The following is a 23,478-nucleotide window of genomic DNA, read 5'->3' on the forward strand; positions in this document are numbered from 1 at the left end:
AACACACATACAGATACAGTGTACAGGTTCCACTGTATACATACATGTAGTGTATGTATACAGTGAGTCGATTTCCGGACCCGTCCGGTTTTCACCCGGACAGTCCGGGAATCGACTCAATGGTCCAGGTGAACTATTAATTTTGTCCGGAAATATCGTGCGCAACCTGTCGATTATTTTTTTTGCTTGTAGGATTCGTATTCGTACACTTCTCCAATATCCAATAGAGCTAAGTCATCTGTAGTTATTCTTTCTTAATTTAGGTTACTTATGTTACTCCTACCCAAGTCTCCCTAGTCCTTAACTGTGCGGCCAGATGGCAGCCTACCGCTCTGGGGGTCTCGGGTTCGAATCCGAACGGGTCGAAAAATCCCCGTTAAGGAATTTTTCGGGAGGTGGTCCGTTCGGATATGTCGGGCCCCATCCCCCACCACCCGGCAGCCCCATTGTGGGTCTGGTCGTACCCATAATGGGTTTGAAAAAAGAGGCCCTCTTAGTGCCCACAGGGCGGAAAGAGTTGAAAAAAAAACTCGTTGATAAAATTGCAAGTCCAATATTTTTAGGGGAATGGGATGGTACAAATGTTATGTGTTTATTTGCGGTCCATCCTCTGGTAATAATAATATAATCCGGATTTTGTCCAATTCGAGCTCTTCATTTGTATTAGTTCTATTTTTTTGGGGGGCATCATTGTACACTAACCTTAATCTACAACTTACGAATTTGGATAGACATTGTTACGAGCCACACCTCGGATAAGACGAAGTTTCGCCCTTTTCCGAAAACCACAAAAAATATACGAATAAAACTAATAAAAGCATTTTGATATATTTTTAAAATACGGAGCCCGAAATCAAATGGACTCGCTAGCTCTCTGAGCTCGTATAATTTTGTATTACGTACAGTATACTGTACATATAGTATATTATGACATTTCATTTTTATCGTCATATAAGCCTTGTATCTATTTCTTTAATAAAATATTTTATATATATATATGAACAACACACAAAAGTATTTTGAAATATTAAATATGTTATTATTTAACATTTCAAAATACCTTATTATTTACTAATCACGATGAAATTTGGTTTAAGAATTTATTATAAATAGAAAGATTACTACTGTAATTCCATTATGCGAGAAATCTGAGTAAGGGTAAAGAGCGACATCTTCTGTGACTCAGTGACAGCAAAGCCGTCAAAATATTAACGACAGTCGAAGAGGACGAAATGGCGAGAGCGATCGGAAGAGGACCAATTGATCGGAAAATAGTTGTCGTTGGGGCAGGAATGGGAGGTTTGGCAGCCGTTTGCCGTTTAAAAGAATACGGTTTTAAAGATGTTGCCTTGATCGAAGCTCGAGATCGTATCGGAGGCAGAACCTACTCTAAGCCTTATGGTAACTGCGTTTTACTTATTTAAAAAAAATGTTTTAAAGTTTTATTTAAAAAAAAAAATCTATTATGTCGATAATGTAAGATAGGTAATTCGTATAACGTCTCCCCCATTTGATTATTGTGTAGATATCGGGTGAATGTCTTTTCGGCACAACTCTGTTTATAAACCATCTAATCTCTCCGTCTATTAGAAATTCATTTAATAATATATAAGCTATAAGCCATGAATTTTTCTCAAATATTATATGTTAATTGAAGTTGATAGAATAAATCTTTCAAACTTATCCTCTATCCGATGTAGCATTTTTTTTTTCCATTGATAATTTGATTTAATTCTGCAATTACATTTGTTAAGGATCATTAAGTTTATCATTTTATGTTATTCTCTAAATTCTATGCCCAAGTCAGACATGATAAATATGTATTCTTTGAGATGATACAATTACATATAGAAAAAGCTGAGAGAAATAAATTCCTATTCAATTTTAAAAAAATCTAGAAACAATAAGTGTTTCAGATTTTTTTGCATAATTCTTTCCTTTAATAAAATAATTCTTAATATTTAATATTTTTATAGATAAATGGCTAAGAATTATTTTACTGTTTACTTCGTTTTATTCTTATTTGCTTCTCAGTTGACGTCGTATGCTTTATAAAGAAGCTATGGGAGACGAATTATTTCGCAAACTAATTTAATATGTACTTTTAAAGTTTCTTCTAGTCTATCAACACAATAATTCCAGTCTAAACAGATTATAAATGACTGATGATGATTTTTTTTTTTAATTAGAAAATTTAGTATTGTTTATTTTGTGAACTTTTACTATTTTGAAATTTCAATTTTAGAATACCAAAAGAATACATTTTACAAAACAAAATACACCAAGAAACCATAAAATAAATTCCTGAAATAAAAATTTCTCAATAAATTAGTCATTTGTTTCAGTATCATGCATCTTTCATCAATATGACTGAGCATTAAGAAAATTGGCAATCATTGATGATAAAACAAAATTTGAAAAGTTATACATATTCTGAAAAAGTTCATTGATTTGACCTGTTTGAATCTCCGGGAATACAGAAGTTTTTATTTGTACTTATTTTATTAGGTTAAGGCAGTTAAATTTGATAATCTAGATATTGTCAGAATTTTGTTGTGCGTATGTCAATTTTGTATTTTTCTTAATTAGGAAAGATTTTTATTAACCAAATCTTACGATATTTTGAGTGGTATAAGTTTAATACAAGTAAATTTTCCTTATTTATAATAATAATAATTTAATTTTGCATTCCTTTTTCTTTTCTGGCTGTATATATATGGTGAACAGTCAAAAATCGACCCCCCAATTTTTTTTTCATTTTTGAACTAAGGGCCTTGAAATGTCAAGAAATAGAAAATACCATACATACAGAAAATAGATATTTTCTGTATATATGGATGGATGTTAGTGTGAGTTTGTATATGGGAGAAATGATTTTTTCAGCCACTTTGAAGCTTAATAACTCTTGTGCCTTTTTGTTGAAAATTTTTGAAGTTTTGCAGGCAGGTTTGTGCTTTAGAGGAAAAAGTTTCTAGAAATTTTCAGGAAAATTGGACCATTGATTTGGGAGATATGGTCCCACTTCATCTTCCCAACCAACCTGAAGATTTAATAATAATGATAGTAATTATTAGGAATGAAAAAAATAAAGAATGCTGGAAAAATCCAGCAAAACATTGCCAGCTGTTTTGAAATATTATTTGAAAGTTGAATTATTATAAATAATGAAACCTTATTTGTAATAATTCAACTTCACTTTCCTTTTTAAGAATAGTTATAAATGATTCATATTAATTCAATGTAATTCAAGAGATTTATTATAATTTTTATATTAATAATAATGACTAGTTACAAATAAATGTATGTATTTACATATATAACATCATTAAAACATAACATCATTTACAAGTAAGAATATATAAAAAATATTTTGTAGTGTACAGTACAAAATATTTTTGTCATTTTCTTACTTGTAAATGATATGTTTTATTTTGTGTTTAACAAAATAAACAAACCTAAGTGTCATCAACCTATTTCAATAAAATCATCATCCATAAGAAAATATTTCTGATCACCAATAAAACATTAGTTAAGTAATCTCTCCTTATTTACAATACAATAGAAATATTATTCAAAGTAAGATTCTATTCAGGTATATTTTTGTTACAGCTATTTGAAATTTTTGTTTGTATTTTTGGCAAACCATCTTTACAATGCACTGATATAATTGAAACAAGGTTACTTTAATCAGGTCCAACTTTTTTCTTTACAATGTTCAGTTTAGTATTTTTATATTAAAGCAGAGTTTGTTTTATATATATTATATACACCCACATACATACATCATGACAGAATTTAAAACATTTTGATCTGACAATGATATTATATTCCTCTAATTAACATTTTTCAGCATGATTAAATAAGTTTTCTATGTAAAATTAACAAAATTCAGATTATCAGATAAAGTTATTGATGACTTTACATGTGAACTGTCATTATTTGATTAATTGTTGTTTAATCAATAAGAATGAGTTATTGTTGAACAATGCTATTCTGATTGTTCCACTGCCAAAAACGTAGAAATGAAAATTTAAAAGTGCTAATTTTAATTATTTAAAAAAATTGCATTATTAGAATCAATGAAAATTTTATTTCTACTTATAAATACTTTTTAGAAATTCTAAAATGTTTGCAAAATTTAAAAAATAAGACAAATTTATTTATTTATCATAGAAAGGGTTTCATTAAGTGTAGATATTCAAAATTTTGAATAATATATAGCAAAAAGGTTCTTTCTTTGGAATGGGAATTAAATTTTTCAATTATAAGCAGAAATTATATCAAAATATTTCTAGAATATGAAAATTACTTAATATACATGGGCAATTCATAAAGTAACTTATGTTTTGGTTGCTAGGGGCATAGAGCTACCATTTTGGTGTTAGAGCATCCCCTCACTCATTACGCATTCAGTTGTGTTAGCATATGGTTTGTGCTGCTTCTGCTTTGTCTACTGTAAATTTTTAAAATGTGTACTACAATTGAAAATCCCATGAGCTTTGATTAAGTTTTTAAGTTAGTGATTAAGTTTTTATTGGCATAAAAAACCAGAAACCAATTGAAATTCATCAGCAACTTTGTGAGGTATATGGAAATGATGTAGTGAGAGAAAGTGAGGTGAGGCAGTGATGCATTATGTTTAAAAATGGCTGCACTAATGCTCATGATGAAAAGCAAAGTGACCGACAGAGCATTTTGACTGATGAATTGGTGATGAAAATCAATGGAAAGATTTGTGAAAACTGCCACTTCATAATTACGGAGCACTCATTTGAGTTTCCACAAATTTCAGAGTTTGTTGCATGAGGTTGTAATGAACAAGCTAGACTACCATAAGTTTTGTGCCAGTTGGATACTAAAAATCTTGTCAGATGACCGCAAAAAACAGTGCATAGCAGCATCATTGACATTTCTGGAAGCCTACCATAGAGATGGTGACTCACTTCTCGATCGTGTTGTAATTGGGGTTGAGACTTGGATAAAATACATAAATTATGAGACAAAGAAACCAGTTTATAGAGTGGGGACACACAAGTTTCCCACAAAACCAAGGAATGTTTGCATATGTTGTCAGCAAGAAAGATCATGGTAATCGTTTTTTTTTTTGGGGGGACAGAAAGGGTGTGCTTCTGGTGGATTTCCTTGAATGTGGTTCAACAATAAACTCAGAGATATTATGAAACATTAAAAAAAGTTAAGAAGAGCGATTCAAAACAAACATCGGGGGAAAATTGAGTTTCAAGATTTTCTTTATCATGACAGTGCCTGCCCATACATGGCCAATCACACTCGACAGCTCTTGGATGGTTTTGGATGGAAGATCTTTGATCATCCATCAAACAGTCCAGATAATATTTTTTTATAGTAATAAACTGTACTGCAAACTGACATTGGCAATATCTTTTTCTATTGATTTGCTATAATCCAGTCAGGAAATCTTTATTATAGTATTAGAATGTTTTATGTGGATGACATGGTCAAAAAACTACTAAATCTGGTTTTACTGACTGACTTTTTCTAGAATTAAATTTTCTAACATAGTAAAATTTCAATGCCATAGAAATTGAAATTTAATTTTTGTTTTAGTTACAATAAGTCCAATTAATTTTATGTAAATTAGTTGAAGATAAGTTGAAACTATAAATTTTTTACTGCATTTTCTCTAAGCGATATTAGTTTTTTTCTTAAAATGCTTATTTTATTATTGTGATCTTTTTAAATTTACATTTACTATTACTAATGAATGTTTTAACAAAATTTTATATTCATACTATTAAAAGAAATGTTTACTTTTATGTATACAAACTGCTTTAAGAATAACCATTATAAACAATCCAATATTGTAAAAACTGGAATCATTTTTTTATGAAATGTTTATTTAAAATTTTCACCACAATTTAAAATGGCATCATTATGATGTGAAAACTTGCTTAAAAGTATCAAATAGTGATGTGCAAATTTCTTCTGAGTAACAAGTATATATTAGGAAGCATATACACTTTATTCTTTGTTACTTAATTACGACTTGGTAGTGATATTGTATATCTGTTACTTTTGAGAAATACAGTTTTGCTGTTTGTTTATTCAGTATTTATTTGTTGCCTTCTAAAAAGTAATTGAATATCAATAGCAATTTGGTATTGAATAACTATTACTTTGAGATTTCAAATATGATACTTACTATAATTAATAGAACTTGCATAATTTTTTTTTTGTGGTTTTTGTTTAATAATAGTTCACAAAATAATCTGAGATTTTAAAAAATATGTAATCATTGTTTTTTAAATATAATTTATTTTAATTTGTATTATGAATAGAGTTCAGACATTTGTGGGAGTAATCAGAGTTAATGCATGTTTATAATTAAAATAACCTCAAAAAATCTGCAATTAATGTTTCTTTGTCATGTTACTGAAGGATGAAGTGTTGGTTTCTTAGTCATAAACCAATGACTAACAATTCAGATAAGTTCCTCAGCTGAGCTTTGATTTGATTACCTTTGTTACTTTTTAATTTCTTGATGTTATTTTTCTTCTGTTTGATTTTAGGGTTGAGATATTAAAGGAAATGTCTTGTTTTGGGAGTAACAATTTATAGATACTACCATAAAAAATTATATTATTGATAGCCAGATGGCTCTGGTGTTTATAGTATTTTGCATTTCTCTCATCTCTAAACCTCACTCTAAAATGGGTTTCCCAAATTCTCAGGAATTTTTCAGATGTTAATTTGGAAATTTATAAAACAAGCTTTTTTATTCCTCACCATTCAACTCAGCAAACTGGAAAAGATGATGCAAAAAGTGTGTACTATAATATTCTTACAACCTAGGAAGAAATGGTTAAAAAAAAAGTTTACTTCTGTGATTGGTTTTATGCCCTATATCTTTTTGAATTGTTAAATTTTAACTATAAAATTTAACTATTGATCACAGAAGCACTTACAGCAGTAAATGTCAATGTGTTTATTACTTTCTCTTGGTGTTGATTCAGTGTGTAATAAATAGTAACTCATACTCTTTTTTTAAAACTAACTTGATGATTATTTGCACATCACTATTATCAGGATTTGTCAATAAAGTAAATTGTTAAATTATATAATTTAGCAAATAAAACAATAATTAAAAAGCCAATTGATGCTTGATTGGAATTAGTTTATTGGGCTGCAATTTGAAAAAATTGTAGACCTAATAATTCTCACTGTCATCCATCTGTCTTTCCTTAATCTCGAGAACAGTTAGATAGATGAAAGATATGGAAACCTTGGGCAAGAGACCCCAATTTAACTATATACAAACTTCCAATGCAAACTGGAAGTCATGTCATTTCAATTCAAAAATTTTCTCCTGAAATTTTCTCCTAAATAGATAACTGACATGACTCTTTTGTTAAAGGAAAAGTATGATGTACAGGGACATGCCATTAATAATTTGAGGTAGAGAGCATATATTTTAAATTAAATTAAAAATTGTGACATCACTACAATGCAGCCAGCATTGTGGTGATGTCACAATAAATAATTGCTCATATTATTTTTCTTCTTCCAAATTATGAAAAAACTTGAGTTGATCAAATACAGTTGAACCTGTGTTATCTCAAAATTTATTTTTTCCCCTGCATTTCTAGCCTAAATTCAATAAATTTTCCATGTTTATCTCAAAAAATTTTCTTCCAAAACCTCTATATCTCAAATTATAGACTGAAGTGTCAATTGCAAATTCAAAGCTTAGTGACTACATTTTGATAGCATAAACTGTAGTTGAGAAACATCTCCTGCAGTACAGTATATAGTTTGAATTAACACTGCTTTTCTCTGATTGTCTTGATTACAAGTTTGTCTTGTGTCTTATTGGTTGAAGAAAGTCAGGCAATGGAAAATATTGACAAACTACTACTGTTCTGTCAAAAATGTTTAGTAGATACCTGCATTAGGTATAAATAATGCTTGCTATTGTATTAGTAAAATACTGTACTAATCAAATCAAATCTATTATTGTTTATTGTGTAGGAACTTCTATATCTTGAAACCTGTCTATCTCAAATTTTTTCTTGTTTCTGTGACATTTGAGATAGATGTAATTGTCCTCCATTCACATAAAAAATAGAAAATATTTGAAATCTGATTTATATTATCTATTCTTAATTTATTTCTTATAATTGAATGCAGAAATAGTTAAGTAAATTAATATTCTTTATTTTAAATTCCTTGTGGCAGTAATAAATCCATCTTGCATAAATATCCTACCATCAATATTTGGTTACTGGTATAAATGATGGCCACAAAAAATCTGAACAATTTTAAAAGGATTATTAGATTTATTTAAAACAATATAGATAGTATAAATTGCTTTTTAATCTAAAAATAATAATAATGGATTATTTTAAACAGAAAATAGTTAATTTTTTTGTAATAAAAATATAAGGGTTGGACAAAATAATGGGGTTGGTGAACACTTGTGTAAAAGTAGTCATGTATATCATTATCTTGACATTTTCTGGGACCTATTGCGATACTCAAAGGAAAGATCATGGCTACATTATGTTAAACTTTTGAACGACCAATTCCATTCCTTGGTGCAAATTTGGTTTCCAACTGGAGAGGCAGTGACTTCAAGAATTGTGCCAATCCATCATCCAGTCATGGTTTGATGAACACTAGGAAGTTCAACACTTTTCTTGGTCTCCATAATCACCTGATCTCAACATCTTTAAACCACCATGGAAATCTTGGAGGCAAGGTGCAGCAGATTTTCTCCTCCATAGACACTTTTAGAACTTGAGTCCATTCTTCATGAAGAATATGGATAGTGTCCAGAGAAATGTCCCCCCAATCATTGTCTATTCAATGTTGGATAAATGTACTACAACCAAAAGATAGTCCAACTTTATTAATAAACAATCTGCTTGATGTTACTGGTGTTCACATTTTATTTTGATTTTTCTATTAATGCCAACCATGAGCACATCATTAAATACTTTCCTGGTTTTGAAACTGTTTTGTTTTGAATTTTTTCTTTTTTTAAATGTAGTCATGATGAGAAATTGTTCAACAGAATCTAAATATTTATTTTCCAAATTGATGCAAGCTGTGGACAACTTGGTAGATCTTCTTCCTTAGATACCGAATTGATGTTTTTCTTTTTGAATCAGTCCAATGTCTTCATCCCACATGATATTTGATGGTACTTGAATATGAATTTGCAAAATTTTAAAACAAAAATTTTTTTTTTTACACTGAATTCATTCAATGAGATCTTTAATTCCACTAAACAAAAAAATATGCAGTTATCATTTTATGATCTTGAATAGATAAATATAAATTCAGTCATTAAAAAAAACAATGCCATCTATAAAATATTATTTGAAAGAGAGCCTCCTTAAACTGTTTGGAATTTTTGTAGACCTTTTAATGTAACAAGAATTATTATTCTGTGCTACATGTAAAGTTGGTTATAGAAAGAATACACAAACCTGCCAATTCAGACTCCTTTATTTTTAAATTTCTGACTGATTGCAACTCCTCAATCTTTAAATCTCAAACTCCATTAATGCTCTATATCAGTGTTCCGCAACCGGTGTGCCGTCACATAGTGAAAGGTGTGACGTGAACTTTTACATATTCTGTTAATTTCAAATTTTATTTATATATTTTTATCGCAGTTGTTGTGTTTCTTATGCTTGTATTTCATTCTCTGCCGCAGCACTGATGAAATAAGATGATGATTGTTTATTCTTTATTACAAGACACGCATTTTTATGTATTCTAAGAAATTATATGTAAAGAAAATTTGCTCACAGGTGTTGATGTCTGTTTAATAACAATAATAATAGGTTAGTGGCATTACGTAATTCTATTAATAGTATCATATCACACGTTTTTGAGGGGAATAACATTTTGGTGTGCCATGTTGAGTCATGGGTGTGCCGCAAGTAGAAAAAGGTTGCGGAACACTGCTCTATATGTATTTTACATTTGTATGGTAAAATGTTTAAATCTACATTTCAGAATTAATCTGTATTATTTTATGACGGCAATCTGCAAGAACAATAGCATTATTTATGTAGTTAAGCAGACCATATTTACAGTTCAACCAGGGATGTTTCAGTATCAGTGAAAAGGTGGCCTAAAATAATCAAAGTTCATTTATTTATTGATCTATGAATTGGCAATTTTATATTGACATGTTAATAAAATTTCTCTATCCAAAGATTGATTCTACAATCAAATATTAAAAACAGGCAAAACTGGGGACAGTTTCATGAAATTGAGGACATTAGCTAGCCACCGTAATGTAGTATATAAGTAAGTGTTTATTTATGTATATACTAGCAGGCATAGGGCACAATCATGCTGCTAACTTATATACATGATTAAGGAATTTCAATCCACACTGAAACATTTTAGTTACTGTATAACTAACTGTAATGAAAATATAATCAATTCAAAGGATCTTTATGAATCAATATTCAGCTTTCTTATATGAACTGAGGAGTAATACACAGCAATGGGGGTACTGAACTTTTATTTTTAAAATTTTATTAATTATATACAAAGCAGTGACAAACAGCATGGTTCATTATGCAACTCTTTGAAAACAAAAATTAATCCTTGTTACTCAAGGGTTGAGATCTTAACATTACATAACATTTTTGTAAATACTCTTACGCCTTGTAACATATCATAACAATTATCTGCATATCCACAAACTTGTATCTGCTACATAATTTATGGATAACAACCCTTATGTTCATAAAACGAAGAATTTTAAACTGTGTTGATTGGCTATGTGCAAGATGGATACTTAGGATAAAAAATTTATGTAGTTAACAATTTTTAATTAAAAAGTACTGTAAAAATTTAAAGTAAATTTTAAAAAGCAAAATAGAACTTTTCATAATGATATTGAATTGCTGCCATTTATTATTGTCCAGAAGAGGAATTATTTTCATCTCAAACAACTAAAATACTCTCAATTAATTTCATGTTTAAGTATATTTTGATAGTAGTTGTATATCTATGCAAATGATGACAAATTTTTTAATAAAAATGTGCTATAGGTACTTGACATCAATTAAATCTTTAAGGCAAGAGAGAAAATTACAGAACTTCTGGTTTGCTGGAATGTGGGGAGACTTTTTATGATTGGCAGAATATAGATCATGTACCATAGATGAAATTTTGATTCTGAGTGGCTGTATGACATTTTTCAATGCTTATTCCTTATATAAATTGCTAATAGTTGGAATTAGTTTGAATTAAAACCTAAGTGGAGCATTTGATATGTAGCACAAATCTAATAGTTTTCAATTCTTGCAAACTATTAGATTTGTGCTACATATTTGAATACTTCTTGGATCTGATCCTTATGAGCTCTCTCAACAGTAAACAAGCCAATTAGACTACCAACAATTAGAATTTCTGATGACAGAACAAGATACTAATTGCATTACAGTAATACAGAAATCAAGTTATACTGTGATTGACTTTTCAGGAATTTTAATACAATAATTAATTGTTAGTAATCTCATAGATTGATGTTAACAGTGTTAATCAACTTGTTCTAGAGAAACACTGTAACTCATTCAAATCTTGACAGTTCTCTATTCCTGAATCTTCAATTCTGTTCCTGGTTAATTCCAACAAAGTTCTATGTTCACATGTTCTTTTGTAATGTGACTTTTATTTCTCTGGAAAGCTTTAAAATCATTCTTGGAATACAGTTTTTGATGGTCTTCATTGACAATTATACCTGGATGTGATGTTTCTTATTTATCTAAAAGTGCAATCTTAATTTTTCTCTTTAATCAAAACAATAACCTAAGAATAAAGAAAATAACATTTTCACATTACAACTTTCTGGCTTATAGTAAAATTTAACATAGAAAACTGCTACTCCTGAATTTTTCCTGTTATGCAGGCTTTTGTTTTAAATAGGTACTATTATTGTATTAAAAATTTATTTTTACAGCTTTCAAGGAGATTATGGTATATAGTGAATTATTGTCATAGAAAATCCTTAAGCTGTAAAATCATTGAATTTGCAATTTGCTGTTTAACAATTTTTTTAAAATATAAATCCAAAAGCTGTAAACATTTAATTTGGGATAAATCTTTGCACTGTTACTTTGCGTTAACTTTTATCTCAAAGTTTTTCTGTTTAGTAATAGTAAAACAATGCAGCACATAGATGATCTTGCTGCTACTATTTTATTCTAGATATGTGAAATATCTAAAAACTCCATTGTTCCAGCTTGTTGGTCAGGTGTGAATCTACAACCAACTGCCAATGTTAACTGGTATTTTCCAATAGGACACTGATAATCTTAAAAAGGAAAAAAAATAGTGATTCAGTTATATGAGGGAGATATCAAAAAATAAACATTTGCAGATTGATTTTAGATGTTAAATTGTATATAATGGCTTTTTGATGTTATGAACTACATCCACAAATCAAAATCTTTGCTGTAATTAAGCAAGAGACAAAAGTAATCAGTGATGGATATAAGAAAAAGTATCTAACTAATCTATTTTTTGTTGATATAAATTGATATTAGATAAACATGTTTCATTCTATAAAACATTTGTGTTGAATGTAGAAATAACCTGAACATATAGGATACAATACAAAAAAATCATGTACAGTAGTATGAAGTACATTTTAAATGCAGAAAATGAAATTGTGATTAGATAGCACAAATCTCCTATCAGGAATAGTAATTTTCAGTAATAGAAATCATTAGTACTCAATTGCTTCTTGTTCTCAATTTAGTTCTTTGAAAATAAGCATAAAATTGCTATCATACTGGAATACATTTGGTGGGTAACTTGCATTTTCTTTAACCTAAAATATAATTTATTTTATTATTTGCCCCTCTTCAGTCCTTATTACACAATATGATGGACTACAGAATAAATTACAGTAAACATTACATAAGATAGTAAAAATTAACAACTATTTATTATGCATAAAAATCACAAAAAATTATCTGAAGTAATAATTGTCACTGCTAGAATAACCAAATATTTTAAAATAATAAAGGGGGTAAAACAAGTTAAACCAAAATAAATTAACAAAAAATATACAAAAATAAAATACTATTAAAATGTGATAAAAGGAAGTATAATTATTTTATTTTTGTATATTTTTTGTTAATTTATTTTAGTTTAACTTGTTTTATCCCCTTTGTTATTTTAAAATATTTGGTTATTCCAGCAGTGACTATTAATTATTTCAGATAATTAATTTTTTTGTGGTTCTTACACACATGTATGATGATAAATACTGTAATTTATTCTGTAGTCCACTGAATTGTATAATAAAGACTGAAAAGGGGGCAAATAACCAAAAATGCATTTCCTTTTATAAAATAAAATACCCACTCTAATAAATTACCTACTAAACGTGTTCCTGTATGATAAGTTCTCTATAGCAATTTTATGCTTACTTCCAAAGATGGAATTATTGTTCATTCATTGCTTGTTTAAGATATTTTTCCTGTCTTTCTTAAATAACAGCTGATTTTAGTTTAGTAAGGATAATTTCAATGATGTAAAATGTTACCAGTAAATATTATAATTTAAAATGATTATATGTTTTTTAGGTGCAAGCTACATCGAAATGGGTGCTCAGTGGATTCATGGACAAAAAGATAATGTTTTGTATGAATTGGCTAAAGAACATGATTTAGTAGATGACGATGCACCTGATTATTTTGAAGCTATGTGTCGTTTACAACAGGTAAAGACAAGAGAAGAAGAAAATGAAATTGCAAAACTTTTTTACATTCTTCATGAAGCAGGAGAAGAATGCCATAAACTTTTGGAAGTGTCTAAAGATCCTCCTCCTCCTTCTCTTGGTCATTTTTTACGTCAGAAATTTCATGAACATCTGGAAGAATCAAATGATGAACCTCGCATGAAGAAATTAAAAGAGGCTTTCTTTGAATGGTATGTTAGTCTTCAAAATGAAATAAATGGAAGTAAATCATTAGATGATGTTTCTGCTGTTCTTTTAAAACATTATAAAGAATGTGAAGGACGAAGTTTAGTTGAACTGAAGTATAATTATGCTGGTATAATTGATTTATTTCTTAGAAATATTCCTTTAAAATGGATACATAAAAATCATGTTGTTTCACTTATCAAATATTCATCTCCTGAAGAACAATCTTCATCTGATATAAATGAAAGTGAAAATTTAGGCAAATCAATTATAAATGAAGCACTTCCTAGATTTTATCCACTTGAAGTGAAATGTGAAAATGGTAACACATTTTCTGCAGATCATGTCATTCTAACCATTCCTTTAGGTTGTTTAAAAGAAAATGCCCACAAGCTCTTTGATCCTCCTCTTTCTTCTAGAAAACTTGAAGCCATAAATTGTTTAGGATTTGGTGCAGTAAATAAAATATATTTGGAATTTGAATCGCCATTTTGGAATCATTTGGAAATAATTCATGTTCTGCGAATGGAAAATGAGAAGGTAGTATCAAAAAGGTGATCTTACTAATAAATTTTAAGCATTTGAGTTTTTCTTAAGCAAATTTCTTGCTTATTAAAAATTCATGAAAGAAGAGAGATGAAACATTTTAATTACATTATTATAATCAACAGGATAGTACCAATAAAGAGCTAAAAGAACCGTGGCATAGAAGTATTGCACGATTTAGCTATGTACTTGGACATCCTCATTTATTGTGTGCTTGGATTGGTGGAGATGGGGCTGTTTTTATGGAATCATTATCAGATGAAGAAGTTGCAAAAGGATGTCAGTCTGTTTTAAAAACAATGCTGCTATCAATAGAAGTACCACTTCCCAGAAAAATAATTAGGTAATATATTTATATTTTATTAACTGTTGTGCCAATTAATTATTATGTTAAATTAATCACTCTTTTTGATTAGAATGAATTTGCATTGTATTCTGAAAATTTTCTATTACACACCTTCAGAGAACACATTCCATGATGATGATATGAAAAAGAACAAAAATGGATTTTCCTATTGTCTGTCTTTTGTCATAATGCATTTCAAAATTAAGTTACCTACATCTTTTAGACAATTTTATAAAAATTAAATTATAAAATTAAGTAATTTTTTTATTCAAATGATCTTCAATAGACAAGACAGTTTTTAAGTTTATTTCATGATGTATCACTCAACGATTTTTTGAATGTTTTTTAATTAATAATAATATTAAGAAATGGCAGTTAGTACACAAGTTGATATCTGTGTCATGTGAGATTAACAGAAATAAATTAATCATCATATTTTGGTTCCAAATATTTTTACAAACTTCTATATTAATTTAGACTGTTACCACAACAGTTTTTCAATTTTCTTTACTTTTTGTTTATTTTCAAAAATCAATCAAAGAGATATTAATATTTAAGTAAAACATTTTAATATAAAACATTTAAAAGTTTTGTATTAAAATGTTTTACTTAATCAGATAGAATTCTTTCTTCTCTCTCTCCTCTCTAACAAAAAAAAATCAATTAAATTTATTCAGGTCTTGTTTCTCTGGATCATAGCCTTTAAATATCTTTAAAAATTCAGAAGATTTTGATACATGTCTTCCTCAAATTTATCTCAACTGACTGCTCAGGGAAATTTTATTTTGTTTTGTTATATGCTTTCTATTTGCATTTCACTCTATATCATATAACATATATATATGATTGCTGATGTTTTATAAAGTTGCTGGTTGCTGGAAAATTGTATGTACTTAACTTAAAAAGTTTAATAATTTGGTATCAATTTCAGTAACTTATATTCCAGGTCAAATTGGTATAGTGATCCTTATTCTAGAGGTTCTTATACTTATTTATCAGTAGCATGTGAACCTTCCAATATATTGCCTATTGACCTTGCTGAACCAGTATATGTTTCTAACAACAGTTTTTCTAAACAGGTAAACAAATTTTATTATGACATTCTATAAAATAACCATATTTTGATTAAACTTACTTATATTTTTCAGTATCCATTAATTCTTTTTGCTGGAGAAGCAACGCATTCAGATTATTATTCAACTGCACATGGTGCTTACTCAACTGGTATCAGAGAAGCAGATCGTCTTGCAAATTTTTACAAGTGAGTGCATTGAGAAAATAGACTGAAAACAAAAATGAAAATTTATATTGTCAAATTGTCCTATAATAAATTTACTATTGCCAAAAGAGTTATAATTTGATTTTAGAGACAATACTTCACTGAGTGGAACTACAGAAGTACAAAAAAGCACTCCACCTTCTTTAATATGTAACAATCTCAAAACATTTCACTCTCCAAGTTTCTTACCTCATGGAATGAATCCAAAAGTAATTATTATTGGAGCCGGAACTGCAGGACTGGCTGCAGCTCAACGCTTACTGCTAAATGGATTTAAAGACATTGTGATTCTAGAGGCACAACAATCAGCTGGAGGACGAATACACACTTATAAATATGGTGCGTTACTTTAATTGTAATTTGTTTTAATAAAATAAATATTTTTTGACATATCTTAAAATATTTTTGCTTTAGGAAAAGGTGTGTTGGAATTAGGAGCACAATGGGTTCATGGTGAAGAAGGTAATCCTTTGTTTGAGTTTGCAAATAATCGTGGTCTTCTTAGTAATCCAAAGCTGGATTACTCAGTAGAAAGGAGTGGAGTCTTTTGTACAGACGAGGGAATAATTTTAAACAAGAATGAAGTTGAAGAAGTTATTATGGTTCTAGATGGAATTAGAGAGAGTATTAATAATCATTGCTCAATTTGGCCAAGACCAGAAAATGAAATGCTCTCTGTTGGTCAGGTATTTTGTCAGCAGTTTGATAAATATTTATCTTCCTTAGATTGTTCAGAAGATAAAGTTAATATGATGAAAGGAATTTTTGACTGGTATATGAGATTTGAGATCATTGATAATGCTTGTAATAGCCTGGATGATCTTTCACTCGAAGGTTATTCAGAATGGCTAGAATGTGAAGGAGTTTGCAATATTAATTTTAGGAAAGGATTTAATAGTCTAATCAAACTTTTACTCCAAGACATTCCTATGAATTGTTTGAAACAAAACAAGCCTGCAAAACATGTAAATTGGGAAACATCATATGAAGCACATCATGGCATTTTAATAAAAATGTGTAAAGAATTAGTCAGTAGAGATTTTCTTGTTTCAGTGGAATGTGAAGATGGAGAAATCATTGAAGCAGATCATATCATTGTAACTCCTTCAATAGGATATTTAAAGAAACATATAAATACATTTTTCAAACCTGAATTACCAGAAGAGAAGAAAAGTATAATTGAAAGTTTAGGATTTGGCACCATAGACAAGATATTCTTAATTTTTGAAAAACCATTTTGGGAGAAGCATGACATTGGTTTTCAGTTAATTTGGACAAGCAAAACTAAAGACTCATCAGTGCCAGAAGTATATTAAAATTATTATTTTCATAGATTTTAATAAAAATTAGATTTCATGAAAATATTTCTTACAGGAAGAATACTGGATTCGTGGGATATCTGGTTTTGATATTGTACATGGACAACCAAATGTTCTTGTTGGCTGGATTGGCGGGAAAGCAGCTGAAGATATGGAAAAAGTACCCGAAAAAGAAGTTGGAGAAATCTGTGTTAAATACTTAAAACGATTTTTAGGAAAATCTGATATATCAGATCCAATTCAAGTTGTCAAGTTTGTTCATATTTAATAATAATAATATTTTTATAATTTATTTTTCAAATATGTAAGAAATTTTTAAATTTATACCCTTTTTTTTTTTTTAGATCATCTTGGTATAGTAATCCTTTTATTCTAGGAGCATACAGTCATCGTACAGTAATATTTGAAAAACAGGGATTAAAAATCAATGATTTGTCTGAACCATTATTTTGTAATGTGACTGTAGATGACAAAATAATTAAGGTATTCAATATTTAATTTTGTTCTATTTTATTTTGTTAGGAAATAACGAAAATAATGTACTAAAATATTTCAGTGGCCAACAGTTTTATTTGCTGGAGAAGGTACAGATCATGAATTCTTTTCTACTGTTCATGGGGCACTTCGTTCAGGATGGAAAGAGGCAGATCGATTGACATTATTTTGGTGGTAAGTAAAAATAAAGATTAAAGTTTTTCGAAATTATTAATTAAAAACAATTTCTGTTTTAAGGAATCAGAAAGATGCACTTTTTGAACTACATCCTTCTCATCCAAAACTTTAAATCCTATGTGATTATAAAGCAGAAACTGTATAATTGTTTAGATCCATTAGCTTCTATGACCAAAAGAAAGTGCAATATTGATAATATAATAAGAATTGAAAGTAAAGATTTTCTCATAATTAGCTTAACGGGTACAAAAGCTTTATGTGCTCAAACTGTTAAATATATATATTTTGATTCACATGATCAGAGTGTATTATAGAAATTACATATATGATCATCAGTATTATATTACTATCTATTTTAGTGCCAAATATGCTTTAAGGTTTTCTCTAATGTGGCTGATAATTTTGCATATTTTTAACTTTTTAAAACAACACATAATACAGAAAAATCAAAGAATTATTTGTCTAAAATATTTATATACTGTGATAAAATTAATTGTGATGATTTTTGGTAAGAATTTTTTAAATCCCAGTATCCTGAAATGATGCTAATTATGTACTAAATTTAACTCTTATTTCTAATAATAAAGAAATATATAATAATGTATCTGAGAAATTTTGTTAAATATTAATTGACAATCACAAAGCTATATTTAAAAGTTTTATTTTTAATTATTTAAAGTTTTTGTAGTTTCTTTCTAAAAATGTACTGTATATATGTGTACAAACATTTTACACCATGGGACCTAATCTAAAAGTGCAATCTATCATAGAAAATTCATTTCATAATAAATACAGGTATAGAAATTACATGTAGTTTAAACTCAAACGTTTATGGTTTGCAAAAAAAAAATTGCACTGAGTAGAAATGTATTTTAATCTGTCAATATTGTGCAAGACACATTTAAAATTTTGTAAAAGCAATTCTGCACTGTAAAATATATTAACTGTATTAATTCAGAATACTTTTTGTTTGAAAATGCATAAATTAGACAATAAAATTTCATTCAAAGAATTATTCATTCTTTTTATTATTTCTTTTTTGTAAACACATTGTGCACAGACAATTCTGAGTTTTTGAAAACAGAAAAATTTCTCATACATTATGTTTCATAAAAGACATTTCCTGATGAGGAAAACTGTTAAGATTTGAAATCCTTCATTAATACCGTACAAAGAAGCTGAGAATTTAACTTTAAATAAAAATACTGGAACGCAATTATGGAAAGATGAACTATAACCAATGTTTAGTATGGTTATGTTCACAAATAACATTATCACTTTCTGTTAAACTACAATCAAAAAGATGTCCATTTGTGACAACTACATAATATGAAAGACAGTTAAATACGGTGATTTTTCTCAATAAGATAGGAAAAACTGTATATAAAACATGACTACCAATTAACAGTGGACCCACGTGGACTTGATATAATGCTTTGGAAATAAGCTCAAATCCAATGTTTGGCATCTAAACACAGGAAGACCCACTGAAATCACAGGAACTATTAACACTCACAAGGAAATACTGATGACATGCAAATTTTGCTAACACTAGTTTCTCTTTGAGAGAAACATCTATTGCTGTATGTAGAGGCCACAATTTGATGGCATATGGAAGGCTATAATCAAGTTTCACTTGAAAATTAATTTGGGAGTTTACTGCATTTGGATGTAAATCTGCATAGCAGCTACGGTATAACTTTACACTTGTTCCTCCCATAGAGACCTTTATCCTGCATAGGTTGAGTTCATATGGATGGGGAATTTGATATTGTGAAGGAGTCAAGCTTTGTTGCAGTGATGGACAGATGTTTAAAAACTTTGGTGATGAGAATCTATCAGTACAAAATGTTTTTACTCAACCACAAGTGCAGAAATTTCAATTATAAAATAGGAATCTCGGTATTTATTCCACAGCTAGATATTATTGTTACACCTATTTAATTCTGAAAAACTACGATGCAGTTTTGTACTTCAGGTGTCCACCATTGAAAATACACTAAATGCAAAATGTCCACTGAATTTTGAATGGCTTTTTATTATTATTAAAGGCTGAGATTGTCATTTTGTGTGCAGGTCTCTTGAAATTCTGCCTTGACTTTCTACTTTATACAATTAAAAATTGCTTAAGTCTCTCTTAGCATTCTAAATTTATAAAAGACAACTCAAAATTTCTTTGATATTTCTTGTTCCATATCATAGTTTTCAATCCTCTTAAACATTTCACTTTTTCACTTGAATAAAATAAAAAATATTTATGACTAATGCAAAATAATAATATATANACACAAGTGGGCATATCAGTCAAAGATTCATCATCTATAGTGTATTGTACTGTTGTGCTACAATGCACTACAGACAATGGGACATTAACTAACCCTTTGGTTACATGTGATGAACACTGACATGAGTGTCCCATCACTAGTATTGTAGTATGTACAGTACAGTACCATCAAGCATCTGACTGACCATACCCAACACTCGATTCAATAGGCTTGAGCTGCAAATATCAACAAATTAAAGCATACTTAATGATTGTATTATTATTATTTACATGTTGGATACTTTCATAAAAAAAAAAACACCTTAAAAATAAGATTTTAAAATGATTTTCTAGCTTTAAGTTAAGTTTTACCGTTTTTATGGTTTTCATTATCTTGTCAAACAGTAAATCCTGATTTCACTTCATTCCATTACTGATAAATCAGTGCTTACTGTTTATAAAACTATAAATAACTGTAGCACATGTATGATATCATAAGAGTATTGCTATACATTTTCAACAGGAGGCCATGATATGCTTGACTGTTGTATAAAGTTGAGGCTTTTTTAAAACCTACAAATACCACAGATCGTTTCATAAAAATTTGTACCTCTGCCAAAAACTACACAAACTGGAAGACAACATTTTCTTACTAACAAAATCCAAGACAATAAGTTTTCTAACAAACATATTTAACAAAGAAAAAAAAAATGCATGACTTAAAAAAGCTTAACAATAAGCTGCTTGTTCTATCACAATTTCACACACGGCCATAATTGACCGTATCTAGCTTTACTTCATCATGATTAGCCATTGTTTTGAGAATCTAAAATTAAAAATGTACACATTTGGTGGTCCAGCAAAATAAATCAAGGGCTTAAAGCCTAATACAATCTCTTGTACAAAATATTTTTTTTTTTAATGCTAGACCCCCTTGTGGAATTTTTAAAATTTTGGCACAGAATATTTTTTGTTAATTTTCACTGTAAACCTATATACACAATACACTACAAGCAATTGATCAAACCCATTTTCATTATGGTATGGTCCTTATCCTAAAGGCTGTGTTTCTTTTAGCAGCCATTGGAAGGCACTATGTTTTCCTTGTTCTTTCAAAGCTTTTCCCACAATATCTCTACACATTTGATGATAATTATCAAGCCACTCCAACTAGAGGAAAAAGAAATTTCATTAGATGCTAGCAAATTAAATAATTCAATTACTAATATATTAATTTATTATGTAATTAATTTTTGCAAAATCCTTCCTAAAACATTTAAAAAAGACATTAAATTTTAAATAAGTTAAAATTATTAAATATTATAGTTTAGAAAATCTAGAAATATTTTGTTCTGAATCAAAAAGTAAACTGCTTGCTTTATAAAATCAAAAGTATCTATTGAAATATTTTGAAGAAGGTATAAACATAAAATTTTTACATTGTATTCAACAATTACTTATTTATACTTGTTCTAAAATTCTATAATAAACATTCATTATATAAAAATATTTTTTGGAGTTTAAAAAGAAAAAATCGTGAAGTAAAGCATAGCTTAAACATTATCCAATGTTAGTATTAAATATATAATTATTGCAATGTGTTTTACATTAAATTTGTGATTAAAAAAGGAGAATATTTTGAACTTGTAATATTGAGTTCTTAGTATTTAAAAAGAATTTGAGTTCAAAAATAATAAAAAAATTAGAATTTTGTTTTGGTTGTTCAAAAACTAGCTAATACAGTATTATCTCAATAAAAGAACACTAATGAAGAAACCCAACTTACTATATTTCTGTGCAAAAGATTTCACATAAGAGCATGCTCTTGTGTATGTCAATTTATGAGTTCTGCACTGTTGTGTCAATGTAAATTACATGTAAATGTACTGATACAATAACTATTCAGTGGCATCTCTGGTAACCATTACTTAAAGCCAAAATAAAAAGCTTTCAATTCTATAAACATTATTTTAAAAATAGATTTTTTTAAGTACTATGTAGACCAGCAGTTCAACTTATTTTTATCATGGAATCCTTTTCATATCAGTAAAAAATGTTGAACTGTGACAGTTTTTAATGATTATGGATAAAACAGAAAAAAAAACAGATTAAATAATGGAAAGCAAATATTAGTACTTAATTCAAACTGATCATTAAGGTGAAGGGTTAAACTTTTCTTTCAATACAGTATTTTAAACTGCACTAGTGCCTGGATTTTTACCTTCATTTGAAAAGGCAGATACAATCTCCTTGTCACTAGAAACATTTGAAGTACTTGCTACATTTTTCTTCAAAACTCTTCTCTCAGCTAACATTCCATAATTTTTTTAATTAGGGGTATACACAATACTAAAAGCACTATAAATTTATATGATTCCACTATATATGAAAAATACTTTAATAATCTTTGATATGCCTGCTTATACACACAAGTGGGCATATCAGTCAAAGATTCATCATCTATAGTGTATTGTACTGTTGTGCTACAATGCACTACAGACAATGGGACATTAACTAACCCTTTGGTTACATGTGATGAACACTGACATGAGTGTCCCATCACTAGTATTGTAGTATGTACAGTACAGTACCATCAAGCATCTGACTGACCATACCCAACACTCGATTCAATAGGCTTGAGCTGCAAATATCAACAAATTAAAGCATACTTAATGATTGTATTATTATTATTTACATGTTGGATACTTTCATAAAAAAAAAAACACCTTAAANTTATATCATATCATTGATTATTCTTTCCAACACTTTTTTTGAGAATAATTTTTCAATTGTGAAAAAATTTTTTTAGTTTTTTAAAGCACTGAAAATTTTACATTTGAAATAAATTATTATAATCCTATTTTCTTTTTTTTTATTTAACTTTTATTAATTTATGAACTACTAATAGATAAACCCGAGTGAAGCCAGGCTTATAAAGTACTCCTTGCAGCAATTGTTACACCCGGCATTATTAATTGTAAATTTCAAAAATGTATGTGGTAAAATGGGTTTTAAGAACATTATCAGAATGCCCATAAACTATATGTGAAGTATGACCTCATAAATATAGAAGTTTATAGATAAATTATTACAATTTGGTTTATTTGGTTA

The 23,478-nt window shown here is 28.6% G+C and overlaps 1 protein-coding gene across 1 annotated transcript; it reads left to right on the forward strand.

Moving 5' to 3' along the window:
* Positions 1 to 1,152: 1,152 nt before the first annotated feature.
* Positions 1,153 to 18,954, forward strand: LOC111621045. The gene is made up of 11 exons (XM_023363095.1): positions 1,153 to 1,401; positions 13,602 to 14,482; positions 14,614 to 14,831; positions 15,781 to 15,913; positions 15,983 to 16,095; positions 16,202 to 16,452; positions 16,528 to 17,420; positions 17,488 to 17,684; positions 17,777 to 17,915; positions 17,989 to 18,101; positions 18,165 to 18,954. The coding sequence occupies exons 1-11, from the start codon at positions 1,233 to 1,235 to the stop codon at positions 18,214 to 18,216; spliced, it is 3,159 nt and encodes a 1,052-aa protein (XP_023218863.1). The 5' UTR covers positions 1,153 to 1,232; the 3' UTR covers positions 18,217 to 18,954.
* Positions 18,955 to 23,478: the final 4,524 nt, after the last annotated feature.

This window comes from Centruroides sculpturatus, unplaced genomic scaffold (assembly GCF_000671375.1).
Source record: "Centruroides sculpturatus isolate CEXI.00-Female unplaced genomic scaffold, Cexi_2.0 scaffold324, whole genome shotgun sequence".
In the NCBI taxonomy this organism is placed as follows: Eukaryota; Metazoa; Arthropoda; class Arachnida; order Scorpiones; family Buthidae; genus Centruroides; species Centruroides sculpturatus.

What these genes read in the sequence shown, in the direction of transcription:
- LOC111621045 (XM_023363095.1), top strand. Translation starts at nt 1,233, where the DNA reads ATGGCGAGAGCGATCGGAAGAGGACCAATTGATCGGAAAATAGTTGTC. An exon ending in AAGACTCATCAGTGCCAGAA is followed by an intron (nt 17,421 to 17,487) that starts GTATATTAAAAT and finishes TATTTCTTACAG; the next exon opens with GAAGAATACTGGATTCGTGG. An exon ending in TAGATGACAAAATAATTAAG is followed by an intron (nt 17,916 to 17,988) that starts GTATTCAATATT and finishes AAAATATTTCAG; the next exon opens with TGGCCAACAGTTTTATTTGC.